Raw genomic sequence first — 19,475 nt, forward strand, 5'->3', positions numbered from 1 at the left:
GGAGCTCAGAGCTGCCAGCAGTGCCTGAGCCCCAGCTCCTGGGGTAGAAGCAGAGGGATTTGGGCACAAATGGAGATGGGAAGTTTTCTTTGCTACTTGATGATATATTGTGGGAAAGGAGCAGCCCTACCTGCCTGAGATAAAGAAAAGGAACAAACAAATACAAACCTGTTTGTGCCCAAAATATTGTAACAATCTTTTGAGGACTGTTTTATCTGTGTAAGAATATAACCCTGATTAAACATGCCAAGGTCAGTGAAAACAAAGGTGAATTGCAGAAGAAATGAGTGTAATTCTGGCCAGGAATTCACTGGGGGTGAAATGGAGCAGCACTCCCTGTTTTGCAGGGACGTGTCAAGGTGTGGGTCTCTCTTGTGTCACCTCCCATACCTGTCCAGCCCCTGACAAACATCCTCCAGGGGACTGAGCTCCCAAGCACAAAGTGACAAGACTTGAGTGGCCAAAAGGGCTGCTATTTGCAGCTCTCCTGAACAGTTCTGCTGGGTTTGCCCATCCAAGCCGTGCTGGTGCTGGGTGGAAGCCCAAGCAGCGGTGCCTCCTGGGGTCCTGCTGTCCTCAGCAAGCATCCCAGCCTGCCCCCGGTGCTCACAGCGTTCTCACCACTGTGAGGCCACAGACCGGACAGGCACTTGGGGCATCTCAGAAGGATGAAGGGTAGGAAAGGTGAAACCTCTTACAAACTGTAAGGACTTGGAAATTTCTCCAGAGGAACCAGCAGAAAATCAGCCCGCCCCTGGAGAATCACCAAGCATCCCAGCCAGGCTTGGGCGCCAAGGCTGTCAAGGTGAATCCCTCACCTTCGTGGCACCGGTGCGAACCTTGCCCAAATTCCCGTGCCTTCTCCGTTCCCCCTACCAAGCTCGCCCTGGACGTCGCGTAGGGGTTCCCGTCACCGGCCGCACGGCTCGCAGCGGGGAAGGCCGGTCGGTCCCAGCGGGATCTGCGCTCCGGCCGTGTCCGGCAGCGCTGTCCCTCTGTCCTGCCCCGCGGCCGGGGAGCCGCGCCCCGCCAGGGGGCGCCCTGCCCGCGGCGCCGCCGCCCGCACTTGTTGCTGCCCCCCGCGGCGCGCGCTGTGTCGTGATGCACGCGGCGCTGACGTCACCGCTGGCGTCATTATTAACGATCTCGTTCATTTATTTATTTATTTGCTCGTTTTGTTTATTTGCTTATTTAATTATTTATTTGTTTCCGTTCCACGGCGCCCCGCCAGGGCGGCACCGAGCCTGTGCCCGCCCTTGCCCCGCTCTCCTTGGGATCAGGGCCTGCGGAGGGGGCTTGGGAGGGGAATGAGACAAAAATTGGGAAGAAAGTGCCACTGCTGAGGAAAGCGCGGGGGACGTGCTCCCCGCGGAGCCACTTTGTAGTGCTCCCTCCCGCCCTGCCCCGCGGAGCCGGGGTTGGCTGCGCTGGCGCGCAGTGATGGAACCCGGGGTGCAAGGGGGAGAAGGACAGAGCTCCCCCAGAATGGCCCGCCCGTCCCTGTCCTGGGCTGGGCGGATGGGGGCTCCGCGGGCGCGGGGGGCCGCGCAGCCCGCCCGCCGCGGCAGCAGCATCTACCTGCAGGGATGCAGCTCCCGGAGCCCCGATGGGAACTTTCCGTGCCGGGCGCTGCGGGGCGGCCCTTGCGCCGCTGCGGGACCCAGTGCGAATCCCGCGGTGCCGGCCGGGGCTCCCCGCGGCTGAGGCTCCCGGCGGCGCCCCGAGCCGCCCGCGCGGCACCGGCACGCACCGCTGCGCGCCCGTGTCCGCGGGCGCAGAGGGAGCGCGCCCATCGCCGCCGCCGCGCTCCCGCTCCCCCTCCCCCTGCGCTGTCTGTTCCGGCCGAGCCGCGTCCCTCCGCGCAGCGCCATGAATATTGATGTGTTTATATAATCGATAACCCACTTTCCATCGCTTCCCGGGGAACGGCGATAAATAAATTAGGGACGCGCCGCCCGCCCTCCGCGGCCGCCGGGGGGGCGGCAGGAGGGGCGCAGCCCCCGCCGAGCGCTCCGCGGCTGCCAGGGGTGGGAGCGGGATCGGGCGGTGGGAGCGGGCGGTCCCGCCGGGCGCGCGCGGACGAGCAGCGCCCCTCGCGCCGCAGGAAATGGTCTTTATATTAGACATATACGGGCAGGTCCTGTCAGATCCGCAGCGCGCCCGCCCGCCCTTTCGGCCCCCCAAAAATCGCCGAGCGCGGACAGGGGCCCCGCCGCCGCCCCGGCCCCCTCCCTCCCTCCCGCGCTCCCCTCCCGCCGCCCTCTTCCTCCTCCTGCCCCTGCGCGGCGCGGCGCGGCGCGGAGCCGGCGCTGATGCCGCTGCCGTGTTGTTGTTCCCCGCAGTGGGTCGGCGCCCCGTGCGGCTCGCACGGCCCCTACGTCTTCTACAGGGCGTTCCGCTTCCAGCGCCGCGGCGGCGGCCGGGCGCGGGTCCTCTCCCTCGGCGACTTCTTCTTCGTGCGGTGCCGCGCGGAGGAGCCCGCCTGCATCGCGGAGCTGCAGCTGCTCTGGGAGGAGCGCACCAGCCGGCAACTTCTCTCCAGCGCCAAACTTTATTTTCTCCCCGAGGACACCCCCCAGGGCAGGACCAGTGACCATGGCGAGGTGGTAAACGCGGCGCCGGCCCCCCCCTTCCCCCGCGCCCGTCCCCACCTGCATGCCCGGGCTCGGCTCCCCCCTCTCCTGGCTCCCCCCACCCGCGTCCCCCTCCCCGCCGTGCGTGGCGGGGCAGCGCGGAGGGGCCGCGCCGTCGGGGCGCACCGGTGCGCGCTGACCGGGAACTTGTGCGGGCGGGGGGAAGCAGGGAGGGGGTCGGGGTGCGGGGCGGCCCCGGCCCGGCGGGCAGCGGAGTGTGTGCGGGGCTCGCCCTGTCCTTCTGCTTCCTTAACAAAAAAAGCCCAACAAAACAAAAAGAAAAAAAAAAACCCGAAAGCAAAACACACGGAAGAGCGGGGGGGAAAAAAAAACACGTTGGGGGGATTTCGATATTGTTCGGGGCTTTTTTTAAGTATTCGATATGTTTAAGAGGGCGGAAATTACGAAATGGAGGCAGAGGGAGATCAAACGCTCTCTTGCTGGCAGGGACGTGTTGAATAAAGTGATAAATGACAGGTACGGGAATAATACATTCAAATAACTTGCAGATATGCCTGGGCGTATTTCGGAGCCGCCGCGCTCCCGGCGCAAACGCGCTGCGCGCCGGCACCCTCCGCCGGCGGCCGCGCAGCCCGGGATGGGGCCGCGCAGCCCCGCACCGCCCCGCCCCAGCCCCGAGCCTCCCGTTATCTGCTTTTCAAATTCATTGCTTCAGTCTGTGGGGGGGGACGGGTGAGGTACCCAGGCAGGGGGCTGCGGGGATGGCGAGGGTCCCCGAGAGGGGCCGGAGAGCAGGCGGGAGGGGGACGAGATGTTTTGGGGGAACTTCTGTTGGAGATGCCGGGGGGTGGGTCCAAGGGGGGCTGTCCGCAGGGGCTGCTTTCGGAGGCACGCGTGGCTGTAGGTGCCGGCGTAGCCGTGTACCCGCACACACGCGTACGCAGCCGAAACGCGTCTCAGAGCCACCTTCGCTCGCTGCCACCTCTTCACTTTAATTTTCTGTGCGTGCCGCTGAGATAAGGGATCCTTTTCCTAAGAATCAGGGAGATGACAGTGAGCAATGGATGCTCTGAAATTGCCCGTGGTGACTATTTAAAACTGTGCCTCTGCGTGTCTCGTGTGTGTGTAAAATGAAAGATATTTGGAAGGGAGGGGGGTGGGGAAAGGGACACAAATCATTTTAATACGCCTTAATGATCAGCTCATGTTACTGTGGTAGGAACATCAGAGAAAATTAATCCTACCATTACGAGTAAAACGCTGCTCCGGTACGAGAGTTCTCAGCTGCATGTACCTTCCTAATAATACGCACGATTTTATTTATTTTTACATGCAAACACCGCTAGTAATTAGCCGTGTGATTATACTTGTGCATTTCATTGCGGCTTTAACTGATGTCATTCTGCATTATTCAACCATATGAAAACAATTTTCAATTAAGATAATGGCACGCCTTGAAATTATGCAAATTCCGGCCGTATTGTGTAGAATAATTATGACAAATGTAAAGCAGGTAAAAAGTTTCCTAATGCAGTTGTGTTTTACACCCCGGTGATGTCATTTCCCCTCTGGCCTAAGTTAGTCATTCATTAGCAGAGTAGCAGCAGCAGCAACAGCAACAGCTCTGAGTGATACTTCTCTGGCAGGGAGCCTACAGAAACCGGCACTGAGAGCCAGGGCCTAGAGAGGGCAACATAACACTCCCATTAAGAAATGTACTTTGTTTTCACTTACTCCATTAACTTGTTTATAGACATAGGAATGATTTTTTATGATCGATTTTTAATAGTTTGGAACAATCCGAACAGTGCTTGGGGATGTGCAGGCAGCAGAGAGACAAAAGGCTGGGTGCTGTTGGCTGGGGGTAACTGCTCTCACTGGGGGGCAGGGGCAGCTGCTTCCCCTTGGCACCCCGAGGTCCCAGTCCCTTCGGTAAATGACACCCATCTTGGTCCCCAGAGGGGCAGCAGGGCCACCTCTGCTGTTGTGGGGCTGCCTAACTCTGGCCCGGACTCCTTCTGCAGGAGGAGATGTGGCTCTCGAGTCAGATGTGGCTTATAGCCATCAGAGGGGACTTTATTTGTGGAGTGGGATTGCTGATGGGATAAAATACCTTGTTGTGCATTCAGGGGTAGAGATGGAGTGGTTAAGCACGTATTGCAAATCTGTGGTGTCCGAGGCACAGGGTGATGGGGCACTCGCTGTCACTGAAATTGTTGGGGAGGGGAGCAAGTGGCTGAATCACAGGCTTGTGATCGAGCCCACCAGAGATTTAGGCACGGTCTCCAGCAGCTACCTGCGCTAGTGGCGTGATTAATAGAAGCAGCTGGCTGCCTGTTTTCCGTAATAGCAGCGCTGACACTATGACAATATTCAGCTAGTGGCTGTAAGGAGGGAGGAGAAGCAAGGAGGGATGTAATGCTTCTGTTACTCAGAAATTTCTGATGGCATATTTTATCTGATTGCCAAATGGTTGAGCTAATCAGCATTAAGTGTAAATATAAGTCTTTTTATAGCTAGCTGAATTCATCATCCAGATTTAAATATAACCCCAACTGCTGCTGAAACCGGATGTTTCCATGAACTGCCCAGATTCAGGGAAGGTTCAAGCTCACGTGTGCTTCCGCTTCAGTACCTTTCTTTCCACCTAAGGCTCAGCATCCCCATCACAACACTGGAGAAACTCCCTTTCAATGCCAGGAGCTGACAGAGATTGTTTCCCAGGGAGTCTCAGTGGATGGTGAACATGGGATGGGGCTGCTCACATGCAGCAGGTACGGGTGCTTCTGACCCTGATGCTCATTGCATCCCAAGGAGACCTGCATGGAGAGGCTGGGACCAGCTCTAGCATTATGCTCAGACAGGGGTCTTGTTGCTCAGGAGCAGCAGAGACAAATTTTTAAGAGCAACAGGGTCTGTGAGGCCACTGCCAGGTGAACTAGAAGAGTTTTGTGCTACTTCACTGAAAACTTCGTTGCTGCTTTCCAAGCACAGCAGCCTGAGCATGCTGCTTCCCACCTCACTATCAAGCCCAGACACTGCAGCAGGTGCAACACTGGCCAGAGAGCAAGAGCAGCCTTCTCTCTTTTACCTCCAGCAGGGAAGAAGTGATTCTCCTCTGTCCCTACAGGACCATTGCCAAAACAGAGTCTTTGGTGGAGGAAGTCACCACCTTGCCTTGATTTTCTCATTCAGTCTGGTCTGGTGCAGTCCCATGTCACCTTCCGCGTGGGCTGGGAAGATTTCCTTCGTGGCAGGTGCCTCACACAGGGGTCAGAACAGGATGCCTGGAGGCCTATGAAAATCCAGAGGGAGCACCTTTAGGGGCACCCCATTATGTTTGAAACAGTTTTGTGGGGTACATGTGGGAAGCAGGCCCCCCAGCTTTGCTGGCACCCAAGTGTGAGAAGCTGTGTGCTATCAGAAAGCGCCTGCCCAGGCCCCTCGTGCCTGCTCCTGGGGCATTCAGGGGGCACAAGGTGGGCTCACCCTCCAGCTCACAAGGTCTTGGCAAACCTTCCTCCAGCTCATTTACTGCTCTGTGCTCCAAGGGGTGGTGTGGGGTTGTGGATTCACTGACCTTTGCAAAAGCAGCTGTAGAGCAAAATGCTTGTTAGTGCCTTGTGCTTTCATGTTTTTAAAGGTGTTGGCATTAGTAAGACTAGGCTTAAAAATATGTTTCAAAGTTGATACTCATTAATCCAGGGATGGTATTTGATGTGATGCATACAATTCCTAAAAAACCCTAAACAAGCAGCTAATTCATTTTTGCATGGCATAACATTCCCTGCATTGCTCTGCATCGTGGTGAATGCTGCTTCCATTGAGGCTGGACTGTCAGTGGGGATCTGCCTTTAGTTCATTCATCAGCAGCAAAGTTTACTACAAACTCATGTTGATTTCATCTCTTCTCCCAAACTGGGGATCTGATGCAATGCTTTTCGCCTTGCAAATAATCCTTACTCATGCAAGTAATTTACATGAGTAAGCGTTGCTCATACAGAGGAGAGGAGAGAGCTAGTTTCCTGTAATTATTTCCCTAGAAGTATTTTGCATTTTCAGACTAATTGGGGTAAAGGAAAAAAAAGAAGTCACTCCATAAATGTGTGTCATTTATAATTGCAGAAGAGAGTCTTCCAGAAAGTTAAGGGAATCAGTGGTTTTGTTCTCTCTGCATTTTGGGATAGATGCTGACAGCATCCCTCGAAAGCTTGGTTCATTTTGTAGGGGCTCTTGACTTGCAGGGGTCCTACCCCAGCACCTAAAGGTGTAGCATAGGCTGGCCCAGGCATGGTGTCTTATATCAACAGTGCTTTATTGCCATCCCCCTAGAAAAATGTGCTACTCCCTTTTCACAGTAATAGATTTTGGGGTTTTTTTTACAGACGTAGGAATCTGTACACTCTTATTTGAAATGAGAATAGCCTCGTTTTAGTCTCCACGGTGTGTGCCTTATGCTCATATCTGTCAACACTGGTAATGGCAACACGTTTCAAACATGCAGATTATGATTATTAAAGGGTGCTTTAAAAATCATGCTAATAGCATCAATCTCCAATGTACACTTGCTCAAATTAATTCAGCTTTGGAAATCAGGCACACTGTAATAGTAGTGTTAGAGAAATGGCATTTGTCATAAAATATCGTGGGTTTGGTAATTGCATATCCACTCTGTATATTTTTATCTCTCTCGCCACCAGTAGCATATGCTGGCAAAGGAAGGACAGGGCAGTGATACTACTCAGAGAAGCCACATGTTGCTAGCCATTAGCCAGCAATCTGGAATATCTGGTCATTTAAGGCAGATTCCTTTAAAAAAAAAAAAACAAAAAGACCCAACTTTTTATTTTATTTCCTTTCTTCTTTCCCTCCCCTTCCCTGTGCATTCAGACTGTAAAATACACCCACTGCTTTCCAGAGTTGCTGTTCCCAGTCTGATCAGTGGCACTAAACATTAAACTCTTGTCTTTGGAGAATAATAGGCCTCACATGGTACACCCTCAAGCATGTTGAGATACTGTGCAGGCTGGAAAATAAAAATGTTCTAATTGTGTCTTTTAAATAAGCATAGGAGTGAATTAATTAGACTATATTTTGTCTTTAGTTGCTTAGTTACACAATAGTATTCCTAAGCGCAAGTAAGATAAATTGGCTCTTTTTGTGCTGCTTGTCCCTTAATCATAATTACTGTATTGCTCAGGAGAGTAACACATACATAGATTTTGCATTTTTAATAATATTCAAACAATATGCGAATGATATAGAAAGTATGTTCTGATTCAAGCTCTCGTATGCTTTTATTCGGGAAGAAGTTCTACTGCTATGGGAGCAATATTTGCATTAGTTGCTCAGAGATGTAGTTCTGGGAAATACATAATTGAAATATTCTTGCAATGCTTGTTCTGGCCCTTTCATTCGCATTCAAAATAACAATGCCTTAAGTCTCTGAACAGTCATCGACTCTTGATTTAAGAGCTTTTTTTCTTTGTGTGCGTGTGTGTGTTTGTGCGTGTGCAGTGTGGGTTCACACCCAGCGTTAACCCTGCACAGCCTAGACACTCGCGTGATTCATGGTGTTGTATCAAGTTGAGCTTTTTATTTGTAGCTAAAATGCAGTCAGAAGGTCAGATGAACATCGGCATTTTATGGCATTAATCCAATGACCTTAATGCTTGGCAGGCGTCCATGTTTCTATGCGAAGGTGCCAGGGTTATAGATAATAAAAGAGTTTGTTTTCATTTTCTGGATATTTTAATCTTTCTTTGCAAAGCGTAGCCTCGGGTTTGGGGGGCTTGGGGCTACTCCTGGGGGCCAAAACTTTAATGTCTTACTGGGTTGTTGAACGTTAGCTGCTAATGATGGGCAGATTGATACAGATACTGAACAATGGAAGGTTCTGGCAAGAAACCCCCTAGACATGCTCAGTGGATGTATGTGAAAATTGGCTCCATTGTTCTGCTGTATGAAAAGCAAGTAAATTATTTACAGATATTTGCTAATTAAAGCACATATTGTTTTACCAGCACAATAGAACACAATATAACAAAAGACAAAAGAATAAGCTTGCATAATTTAAACCTGCTAATGCCATGTACTCCTTGTTAAGAAAAAATATAATTATGTAATCTATGAGGAAAGCTTCTCGTACTGTAACTGTAGTAGGCAAAATTAGGAATGAATTGCTTGTCAACTTGCCTAAACTAAAACAGCTCTTTGAGATCTGTGAGCTATCTGACGACAAAACATTTTGACTGAAGCCTATTTTCTATTTGGTCAGAACTTCTATCTGCAATGACAGATATAAATTCAATTTGAACCTCTGGCTGGGAGTGGGAGGAGGGAGAAAAAAACACCCCGGTCACAAAGGAGGAGGCTCACAGTAGAAATGTCATGTCTCAGTGCTCACAGCCATGCCTCTGTGCATCCCATCTCCACCCCACTTCTGGCCCCGAATGTACCAGGACCCCAAAAAGCATCCTGCAGAGACATGGTGGTGTTCTGCCCCAGGTCATTTTGCGTGTCTCGCTTTGGAATTACTGAGTCATGTGGAAAATGCTGCTTGCTAATACAAGGGAAAGCAAAAACCATAGGACTGCACATGCTTCAGCCTTGTCCTTTTAACTTGGTCTTTCCTCTTGGTTTTGGACCCTGGGAGAAGGGATGAACACATCAGTGTGAGTTTCAGACAGCTCTGTGCAGCTGTGCTTAGGCTGGGGAAATACCTGTCACCTGAATTTAACAAGATCATTATAGCCCTTTAAAGTAATTAGGAAAGGATTAACAGATGAAAGGTTCTGCCTTGGCCTCTTTAAAATTCTCTGGTGTGCCAGGTAAATTCCTGATCTATGCATGTTTCCGTTCTTAGGGCTCTCCCCGTGGGTTCATGGGTGGAAAGCAGTGGTCTCTGTATGTCCCTGTGTGTAGGCACCTCCAGGGAGCAGGTCCAGACCCCATCAGTCAGTTGTGCACCACAAATCCTTTGGGACACCTCTGTCTGCCCTGGCCTAGGGGATGCATGAGGAGATGGCACTAAATGAGGCCCTCTGAGCAGGCTCAGGGGAAAGAAAGCTGCCCCTGCCTGTGCCAACCTCTGCAGCCTCTTGTGAGACTTCCCTGTCATTCAGTGATCCCACCTGTGGAACAGGAGGAGCAATTCCCACCTGGCAGAGCTGTGCCCCGGTCCCCAGATCTGCAGCATGCTTACAAGGATGAGCAGGGGAGTGAATGGCAGGAGAGTCCTTTGTGTGCCCTGTAAGGGAGGCTGAACAGGGCACATCCCAGAGCCAGGCCTTTTCCACCACACAGCCAGTTTTTTAGCTAGTTTGTGGTCCTGCAGTCTTAAAAACTTTTGTGTATATTCCCAGCCCACCGCTGGCAGTAGAAAAACAGGACCTTTAGGGGAAGTCTCTGAGAGCAAATCAGCCCTGTACAAATGCTCTTTGCCTCTTCAGAGCTGGGTATGGTCCCTGAAAGAAGTGCTGCTTTTAGGAGATGCTTCTGGAGACCTGGGTTCAGGTTCCTGAGTGAGTGGGTTAGGGCTGAATTAAGATGACCTGGTTTCTGCTGCTGTCCCAGAGCCCTGATAGTATCTGGATGGCAGAGAAAAGCTCAGGACTAAAGACTGTCATCAGGACCTTTTGTTTTGACTGTGCTGTCAAATAAAGCTGATGGCACTTCCCTCAAACATCCAGGTAAATGCCTCTTACAGGAGAGGTGCTAATTGGCAACGAGCTCCCTTCTTCCCTTCTGCATGAGTGCAGCACGACCAGGATCCTGCTCCTCAAAGGGGTCTAGAGCAGGGAACAGGATTCCCGAGTCGAGAACTGCCGTGGTTCATACACGTGGTACGGGAAGGTCCTTTTCACTTAAATTGCAAAAACCCTAAAATATACGTGGGGTGTAAAACCAGCCCAGAATAAGGAAGGCCTTTATGCCCAAATGAAATACCAGTTCTGTTATCCCTGGTGAATGCAGTCCCTAAGAGTCACACTGTATTTTTTGCTCCTGCGGATGAATGTGTTTTCATCAGCAATGTACTGGGTTATAAAATACACATCCCGAGCTATCTACTGTGCTAAAGATTTCACAGAAAAGGCTTGAAGATGTTTTCTAATGCAAATCATACTGATCAGATAAATGACATGCAGTGTCTCCTGTAATTATCAGCAAGAGTTTTTACAGTACAGCTCCTGTTTCTCTCTAGGCCACATATTTGATGTTAGGAGACAGCCAAGCAGGTGTTTGACTCGCTCATGCCCTCCAGAATTCCTTAAATGACCTCTGGAAGTACTGGAGTGAAAACAGTCTCAGCATGTCAAAATTTTGAGATATCTCAGTTGCTGTAATTCTTTTAAGGCTGCCTCAATCTAAAATATAAATCTTTCCTAGTTATTTGCAATGAGTAAGAAATTGTGATGTACTGTATGTGGGTGTGCAGTGAAGATGTATGACCTCCCTGTGCTGCCCTGTGACTCCCCGCCATGTAAGAGTTAATATTTCTTCTAAAAAATAATTATCTGTTTTAAGCTATTATGACTACCTGACCTGTTTCCCTGAATATAAGTATTTCAGCCATCTGCTGAGTCAGGCAATATAGCATTCTGTGCTTTCACGAGGCTGTGATGGTTGCTTAGACAACAGTGACATAATATTTAAGCATAATGGCTCTCGAGAAGATGCTGTCCTCTTCTCCCTGGATGACTTCTCTGGAAATGCAAATCCAGTATGCTCTTAAAAAAACACGAGATGGATGAGAAGGGTTTGTGTCACCATCTTTCTTAACCATTTCCTCATTTTCTACTTGGTAGGTGAAAGAATTGTACTGTGCTCAGAAGTCTTGTAAGACGTGCTAAAATTACAGGCTGACTCAATAACCATTTTTATAGAAGCAGCTAAAAAAGTGCCTCTTTCTATAGTCAGTGCTTATTTAGAGATTTTAGACAACATTGTGGCTGAGACCACTGGTCCATTGGACCACTGACCAATTGGTCAGGTCCACTGGATAAATCTCATTCCTGAGCAGAGTTGAAATCTCTGCTGGTTGTTTTCTCTTCTTGCTGTAGCAGGAAAAAATGGTAATTAAAGACTTAACTGTGCAATGGAGACCTCATAAACATATCACTTCAGAGCATAGCTAATACATGATGAGTTGATTTTGTATAGATAGAGATATATATGCACTGTTTGCAATGTGGGTGGTTTTTCATGTTTACACAGAGATATAATTATGAATGACATGAAGGTTATACAGCAGATTTCTTTAATCTTCTAAAGGTTTGTTAGTCATGTGTCACCATGTACCTGGTTTTTATTTTTTCAACATCTGTATTCCTTTGTCATCTCGTTGAAGGGGTTTCTCTAGGAGGGCTGCAGCAGCAGATAGTGGTATAGGGGTATAGGAGCTCCTGTGGCTGGCAGAGCTCTGCAGGTCCCAGAGCAACTTTTGTTGTGACACGGGGCTTAACCAAAAAGGAGAAGGACCCTTTTGTCACCTGCTGCTCTGAAAATTCCCCCAAACACCACAGGAGTTTGGAGCTGAGTGCTTGGACAAGCTGCTGAAGAATGTGTGAGAGCATGGCAGGGCACATTGAAATTGCAGAGCTGGTGAGGCAGTGGGTGACCTCGGGGTGCTGTGGCGGAAGGACAGGTGACCTCTTGTGTCAGCAAACTGCCAAGATGTGGGCAAGACAGCCCCGCTGGAGCTGCCCGTGGCTCAGGCTCCTCTGAAGGCAGAGATTGGAGCCATCTGCCATGCCTTGCTCAGTGTTTGCGTGATGAGGCACTGGGGCAAAAGCGTCCCCGGAGATGCAGCCCCAGTGACACCAGTATGAACCAGTACGGGACTGGGATCATCCCAGTGCTCCCACACTGCTGAGATCCGCGTTGGCAGGGAGGCCTGCAGGCCGACCTGCAGTATTTGAGGAGTGTCTGAGGAGTTGGGAGGAATGTGGACAATTCTGTGTGAACTGGGTCAAAAGTGAGTGGTGAGGGAAGGGAGCAGGTCTGTCCAGTCCTGCTGTGTGACGGGCAGGGCGACCCAAGGCAGGCTCTGAAGTGGTTCGGGTCATTTTTCCATTTCCCGCCTAAAAGTGAGCCAGGCCACGTTTCCCTCATGCCGCTGTGGGGATCACTGGCAGTACAATGGGGGACAGGGATTTTGGGGCCAGCCTGGTGCCACTGGGGACAGGGATTTGGGGGCCAGCCTGGTGCACCTGGGGACAGGGATTTGGGGGCCAGCCTGGTGCCCTTGGGGACAGGGATTTGGGGCCAGCCTGGCACCCTCAGGGACGTAGCTACTGCAGGGGTGACCAGCTGACCTTGGGGACAAGGCTGATGTGGAGGTGGCTGGGTGGCCCTGACAAGCTGCTGTGGAGGGAGGTTTAGACCAGAGCCCTTGTCACAGCACAGGGGTAGCGTGGACTCCTGTATTTTGTATTTGTGCTGGGCTGCTCCCTGGTGCCATCCTGGGCACCCCTTTGCACTCTGTGCCTGTATTTGGATGCTTGGTGGCACTTGGCAGAGGGCTGAGGGGTGGCAGAGAGTGGCGTTTTTGCTGTGTCTTTGTTTTCCTGGCCCCTCACGTCCGTGTGGGGATGCTGAACACTCCAGATTCCCGTGGCTGGATGTGCTGCTGCCACAGGAAGCTCTTGGCTGAGTTGTGCTTTCCCCAGCTCCCCAAAAGGTCCCCTGCTCCTCCCTCTGCAGTTGCCCCTCCATGGCAGCCTGGACAGAGTGCACCAGTATCATTTCACCCTTGGTACAGTAGGCTTGTTTTGGGGGTTTTTTTGGTGGTTGTTTGTTTGTTTGTTTTGTTGTTGTTGTTTGTTTGTTTTTTGGGATTTTTAAAATTTCTTTTTCCTCCTGTGTACACATCATGTGCGTGTGTGTGAAGGTTGTATTCTCAAAAACAAGTTTATTCATTGATGATGTAATAGTGATTGTACTTTTCTTTTGGTTAATAAATTGTCTGCTCGGCTTACTTTGTATGCCAGCCAAAATTAGTCATAGCAGTTCTTGGAAAGGATATGAAGAAACTAGTAATTGAAATCATAATCATTTGATCATGAGAGCTATTTGGAAAATAATATTTTAACCAGAAGCATGTCTGATCTCCAAGTCAGGTTTTTGTTAGTTTTTTGGCTTTTTGTTTAAACTGCTGTTAAGTAGATTTCTCTGGTATGGAATATTAGAAATTGTGTAGTAGCTGGTGATGGTATTCGACACCCTAAGAGAGGACTTCATCCAGAAATTGCTGAGACTGTCTGCAGGCAGGCTGATATTTATATATATGTATTATTTTTTTTCCATCCTGACATTTAATAATCACCATGTAATAGCTATAAAATGCATAGCAACTACAGCTTTTTTATTTCAAGTGGATGGTATAATGAAATTGGGTGAAACCATCCATTGAAATTGTACTTTGTAGTACCCAGTGCTTGTTTACAAAGTATTGACGTTTGTCATAAACAGAGATTTAAAGCATCACTGTTATTGTTTGTTGTTTGGTGGAGGCTCTTATGCTGTGCAGCGATAAAGGAAAAGATTTTATTACAAGCTTGCTTAGCATATAAACATGCTGTTCACTTCTGACCAAATATTTGTTATTGCACTAAATGTAATGAAGGTGCCTGCTTATAAAACAGTTTTGTATTATATAAGGAAGAGAGGAATATCAGATCTGGTTTTTTACTAGAATTACTTCAGGTTTTGTATTGTATGCAACTTGTCACCATAAAGCCTTTTTTTTTTCCATTGAGCAGTATTTTATTTCCTGAGGAATGTGTTCAGTGGACAAAAAAAAACACACAGAGAGAATCAATCGTGCTTTTCCCGTTGCTTAATAACTCAAAGAATTTCTCTCCCCTTTGCAAATACTTATGCTTATTTGAGAGAAAAATTGGATTCTGGCTTATTTATTTCAAGAACCTGTAACCTTATTTAGTGTTAGAAATGTGTGGAGGGCAAGGTGTGGTGTATAGCCAGCTCTCATTATAACATAAATTATTTCTGCTGTTTTAACAGAAAAATCTGGAGTGTATCTTGCTGAATATGTATGTTTGTTTGTTTATTTTTTGAGGCTTTCTTGATCCCTTGCTCAGTGGAGTCAGCTGTAAAATATTCTGCTTATTCATCATGACTGAGAGGAGTTGGTTGTTTCCTGGAAGGTTAAAATCCACCAATTAGGACTGTTTAATTTGAGTGTATGTTCTGGAGGCTAAACTAAGTTTAAGTGCTCTTCTTAGAGTGTATGTTTTAGAAGGGGAAAAAAAATTACAGTTCTGATCTTGAAAAAGGTTTTAAGAAACATGAGAATGTGCAAGTTTCTTTTGGTGGGAAGCACATTTATGTAGTATTTCTTTTGGGATTACATCACAGTTTTATTTAATTTTAAGGACAAAAGTTAAATTCAATATTTGTGTATAAGCCAAGGGAAAATGTACCATAAACATAGGAATTTTCTGGTGAGTCAGAGTTCCAAGAATCTGAGATTTACTTAGTCCATTTATTTCAGGACTAACTATAACCATTAGTCATCCAGCCATGAATTTTTACATTTGCAGCTAATTGCACCTAAAAAGCAAACTTTCCCTCAAGGCTTTGGGTTATACAGAATGTGATTTGGCAGCCTGCATTTCAACTGCCTTTTAGGATCATTGCCCTGGTCCTAGAAATTGTCTTTAGATGGTATATATTTGCTTCAACTAAACAACTAATATTTCCACTTAGGTGGCAAGAGGAATAAATTAAGCACTAGCTGTTCTGTGATACAGAAAAATTACTCAGCCTGCAGCAAGATAGGCTTTTGCAGGAGTCAGTGCAGGATGATATTACTGGTTTCTCAGTCATCGGGGAGCCCAGAGTGACATGTTGTATTCTCATCTGATTTCCTCTTGCAGGATGAAGTTATTGCTGTTTCAGAAAAAGTTACTGTGAAGCTTGAGGACTTGGCAAAATGGGCACAGTCCGATTTCTCCAAGTGGAAGTGTGGTTTCCGGGCTGAGCCGGTCCAGCCCATGGATGTGGGGAAGAATGGACAGAAAGAGGCCTTGACAAGATACAGACAATCCACACTAAACAGTGGCTTGAACTTCAAAGATATTCTGAAGGAGAAGGCTGACCTTGGTGAGTATCCCTGACTTTCTCTTGTGGGAAGGGGCCTGTGGGAGAGTCTTTTGAAAACAGATGAGCCTGATCCTGCCATGCCATTGCAGATTCCCAAGGTATGTCTGAGCCTGGAGCAGAGGTGTGGCGATGAGATACCTGTGTGGGATGAGTGGTGGTGGTGAGCTCATCTCCAGCTCCTTGCAGACTGGTGTGGGTAACACTGTGATACCTGTCTGCATGGCCCCGAGCACTACGTCTCAAACCCTGCAGATGTGCGTACAAACAATTGTCACAGGCTCTCCCTGGGGCTCTGCAGGCTGGGGGATCAGGTCAGAGCTGTACACTGTGGGGAGAGGAGGCTGACGTGTCTTCCTGAGGCCTCCTGTGACAGGCAGGGATGAGCAAAGGCCTTTCACTTCTCATGTCCCATCTTCCAGAAGCTCAGAGGTGCTCCTGGTGCTTGCCCTGCCTCTGTATGGTTGGCTCTGTGTCACGTTTAGTGGGGATGTGTCCCTTCCCTGGTGTTTCCTTGTCAGCTTCATGTTGCTGCAGGGCTCTGTGAGCACCCCACTGTTGTCTCCACACACAGATCTGTGCTTTCTTCCCCTGTCTGTTCTCAGAAAGGGAGTTGGTAGCTCTGCTACTTTGGATGGTTGCAGGCAGGCTTGCAGCTGTGGGACTGCTTTGTTGCACAGGCACTCACACCTGTAATACCTGTGGTGGGTTCCCAGGTCCAAGGGAACAGTCTCCTGTTGGTAGATGTGCCTGATTGTGGTATTAGGACCTTGGGTGTGTAACAGCTGTCAGAGATGGCACTTTGAAGTGCATACCAGGGACATTTCTCTCTTTTGCCAAGTTTTTAATAAATGTTCCATGTTTAAAAAGCATTAAGTTTAGACCATAATGTGTGAAAAGGTAAGAAATTAAGAGCTAAGCCTGATGCATTTGAGGACATGCTTTTTTATCTATGTGAACAGGAGTGCAGGGCCCAGTTCAGTTTCATAGTGTTGTGACTAGGTTGGCATCAAAGCCAAGTTACATGAAGCTGAAGATCTGTCTTGGAAGATTTACCTTCTGCATCTCATTTTTCTGATCTTATCAAATGGTGAAGTGATTTTGTCAATTTCACATTTTACCATTAGCTATGTAGGTTGGAAAATTAAAGTACAATTGGAAGTTGATCTTGTTTTTCATTGCATGTCCAGGGAAAAAATAAGCTGCGCAATTCTTTCTCTCTTTGCTTTTCTCTGTGGTTTCTTCTAGTTCATAATTACATGCAGTAATTCTCTCTGCTATTGCCCTGGTATCTTTACGCACTACATTTATTTGCATTTGTTTGTTGTGTCAGAAGAATCTTAATGTTTTTCAGACAGAACTTTTGTGTGCTAATGTTTTCTTGTTTTTGTTTTCAACAAACAAAAAACTCCTTGTGGTAAGTTATGAAATTGCTATTATCTACCCTAGGAGCCAGAGAAAATTATCTTTAAGCCCAAGGCTTATAGTTGCATGTTAAGCCTTTCAAAGTAGGGGTTATACTGAAAACGCTCATGGAATGCAAACTATATGGTATAATTTTGATAACCCCACATTCTGATGTTGCTCATTTTCATTTGGTGGCTCTGGCTTTATTGTTGCCTTAGGTTTGTTGGGGTTTTTTTTCCAGTAGAAAAGGGAATTTTGGCTAATGTTTGGTTATGACTGCCTTTATCTTCATAATGAGTGCTTGACAGGAGTGAAACCAAAGGTTCACAAAGACCTGTAACTGACTGGATACATTGATATAGACAATTGATCCAGCCTATTAAGGGGATCAAAGAAATTTCCTAAATCTAGTATTGAGATTACTTGTTCATCATTTGAAAGAGCCAAGAATTTAATCCTATTTTGCTTCCTGGATGTGACACAAAAACTCAGGAGAGTGGTGCTTTTTGAAGCTGGTGGAGCAGCCCTAGCTGGTGTCCTGTAGGCAATCCATGAGCTCTGGTGTTTGTCTCATCTGTGGCGTTCAACGCCCACGAGATGAAGAGGATTTACTCCTCTCCTTCTGAGTGGTTGGTCAGCGTTACATTGCTCTGGGAGTGGGCATGTCCCTGGCTGGAGGCAAAGGCATGATGTGGGGTGTCCGAGGTGTTTGAGCTGCTCGTGTTGTCTCTTCTCTGCTGTCAAAGGGCAGCTTTATTGCCTGCTAGGACGTGTGCCCACAGACTTTTCCAATACTCAGTGTCTTGCCAACAGAGCAGCTCAGCTGCAGTGATCAGGAGATTTATTAGCAATCACTTCTGCAGCAGGTCTCCAGCACAATGGGATGGGGTAGTTTTTCCTCTTAAAATAGAGCTGTATAGTGTAAAAGGAGCACAGTGCACTGTCATGCAAAGGTCCCTCACGTGATGCTGGTGTTTAACCCTGGCTGTAGATGAGGAAGTTGCTGAACCAGGTGTTGAAAAGGCCTAGATAAACAACATGATCTCCTGGACCCCTTTTTTCCTATGAAATGGCATGTTTCCATTGCAGAATAATTCCATAAAAGTGAGTAGATTCTGTAGCTTTTCCTACTAGATGTTTTTGAATCAAGCTCTAGAAGGCACTAGGAAATTATATCCCTAGCAAAGAGCTCATAAAAGCTTTACAGAAGAAACAAAATCAGTTTTCACACATTATCCAGGAGTGGTGAGGAGTGAAATAACCCGGATGAAATAAAAACATGGCTGATACAGAACCAGAGAAGTGTCACTGTGTAAACATGCTTAATTAAACACATTGGTGCTGGGAGGAGGGCAGCTTCAGACAACAACCAAGCAAAGTGAGGCCTCAAGTGAGCAGTGTATACCCTGTGCAATGTGTTCAGTGGCACTTGCCTAACCAAAACTAAGGCAACACCTGGTTAATCCACAACCTGTAGCAACCATGAACCTATAACTGAAAGTCAACCCTAATTCAAACAAGGCAGTTCTGTCTCCTTTTTTGTTCTCTCTTTCTTCTCTTCTGTTCTCTTTCACCTTTTTTGTCTTTTTTTTTCCTTCTTTCTTTTCTCTTTGCCTTTCTTTTCTGCAGAAACTCTTGTGTTGTTGTTTTTTTTCAGTAAAATACTGTTGTTTTTATCACTAGTGAATTATGCAGAATTTTCCTTAGGACTGTATTAAATAAAAGATCGTGCAATAGCATTTTTTAGTGTGAGCTTCAAGATTTCAGCCTGAAAAATTATTTTTAAGAATTATTTCTTTCTGCCTGTTGAGATATTTATGTTATACATTCTGTCCCTTTCTACAAATATGTCAATACTGAATGCTAGCAGTTTATGTCTTAAGACTATTTATAGCTTTCTGAATATTTCTTTCAAATGTTGAGGAAAAATAAAGAGCAACAACAATGCAGCATATAAAAATAGAGTTGCTCAGGAATGTATTATTCATAATGAACATAAGAACCTGTTTTTCCAGAAGAATTGGTCTGATAAAATCATTCACTACTGAGGCCGCTAGTTATTTATTTTTGTCTTTAGAATTATTTAGGGAATTTTTCTTTGTAATAAATGGACTTGTATACCCATATTTGGTAAACCAGTGGGAAGTCACCAAATGAGGAATTATTTCATTTTACAAAATGTTTAACAACTAAGCAATGTAAACACTATCGGTTAAATACGGCAAAGTTGCATATTTGTATTCCTTGGGCTATAGTTCAAAAAAAATTCAAATTATTTTATATAACATTGCTTCTTACAGACTTCCTTTAAGTGAAGTATGAAAGCTGCAGTGTAAGCTTTATTGGCCTATA

General features: G+C 47.4%; 1 protein-coding gene across 3 annotated transcripts in view; it reads left to right on the forward strand.

The window, feature by feature from the left end:
• The first annotated feature begins 2,252 nt into the window (after window positions 1-2,252).
• The window catches only part of ARID5B (AT-rich interaction domain 5B), a 116,965-nt gene continuing 99,742 nt past the window's right edge, over window positions 2,253-19,475 (forward strand). For all 3 annotated transcript variants that reach the window (XM_039719617.1, XM_039719618.1, XM_039719619.1), the window contains exons 1-2: window positions 2,253-2,603; window positions 15,494-15,719. In XM_039719617.1, coding sequence (XP_039575551.1) covers window positions 2,313-2,603; window positions 15,494-15,719 — 517 coding nt within the window. In that variant the 5' untranslated portion in view covers window positions 2,253-2,312. The remainder of the gene's footprint in view (window positions 2,604-15,493; window positions 15,720-19,475) is intronic.

This window comes from Passer montanus, unplaced genomic scaffold (assembly GCF_014805655.1).
Source record: "Passer montanus isolate IOZ18808 unplaced genomic scaffold, ASM1480565v1 scaffold42, whole genome shotgun sequence".
Classification (NCBI taxonomy): Eukaryota; Metazoa; Chordata; class Aves; order Passeriformes; family Passeridae; genus Passer; species Passer montanus.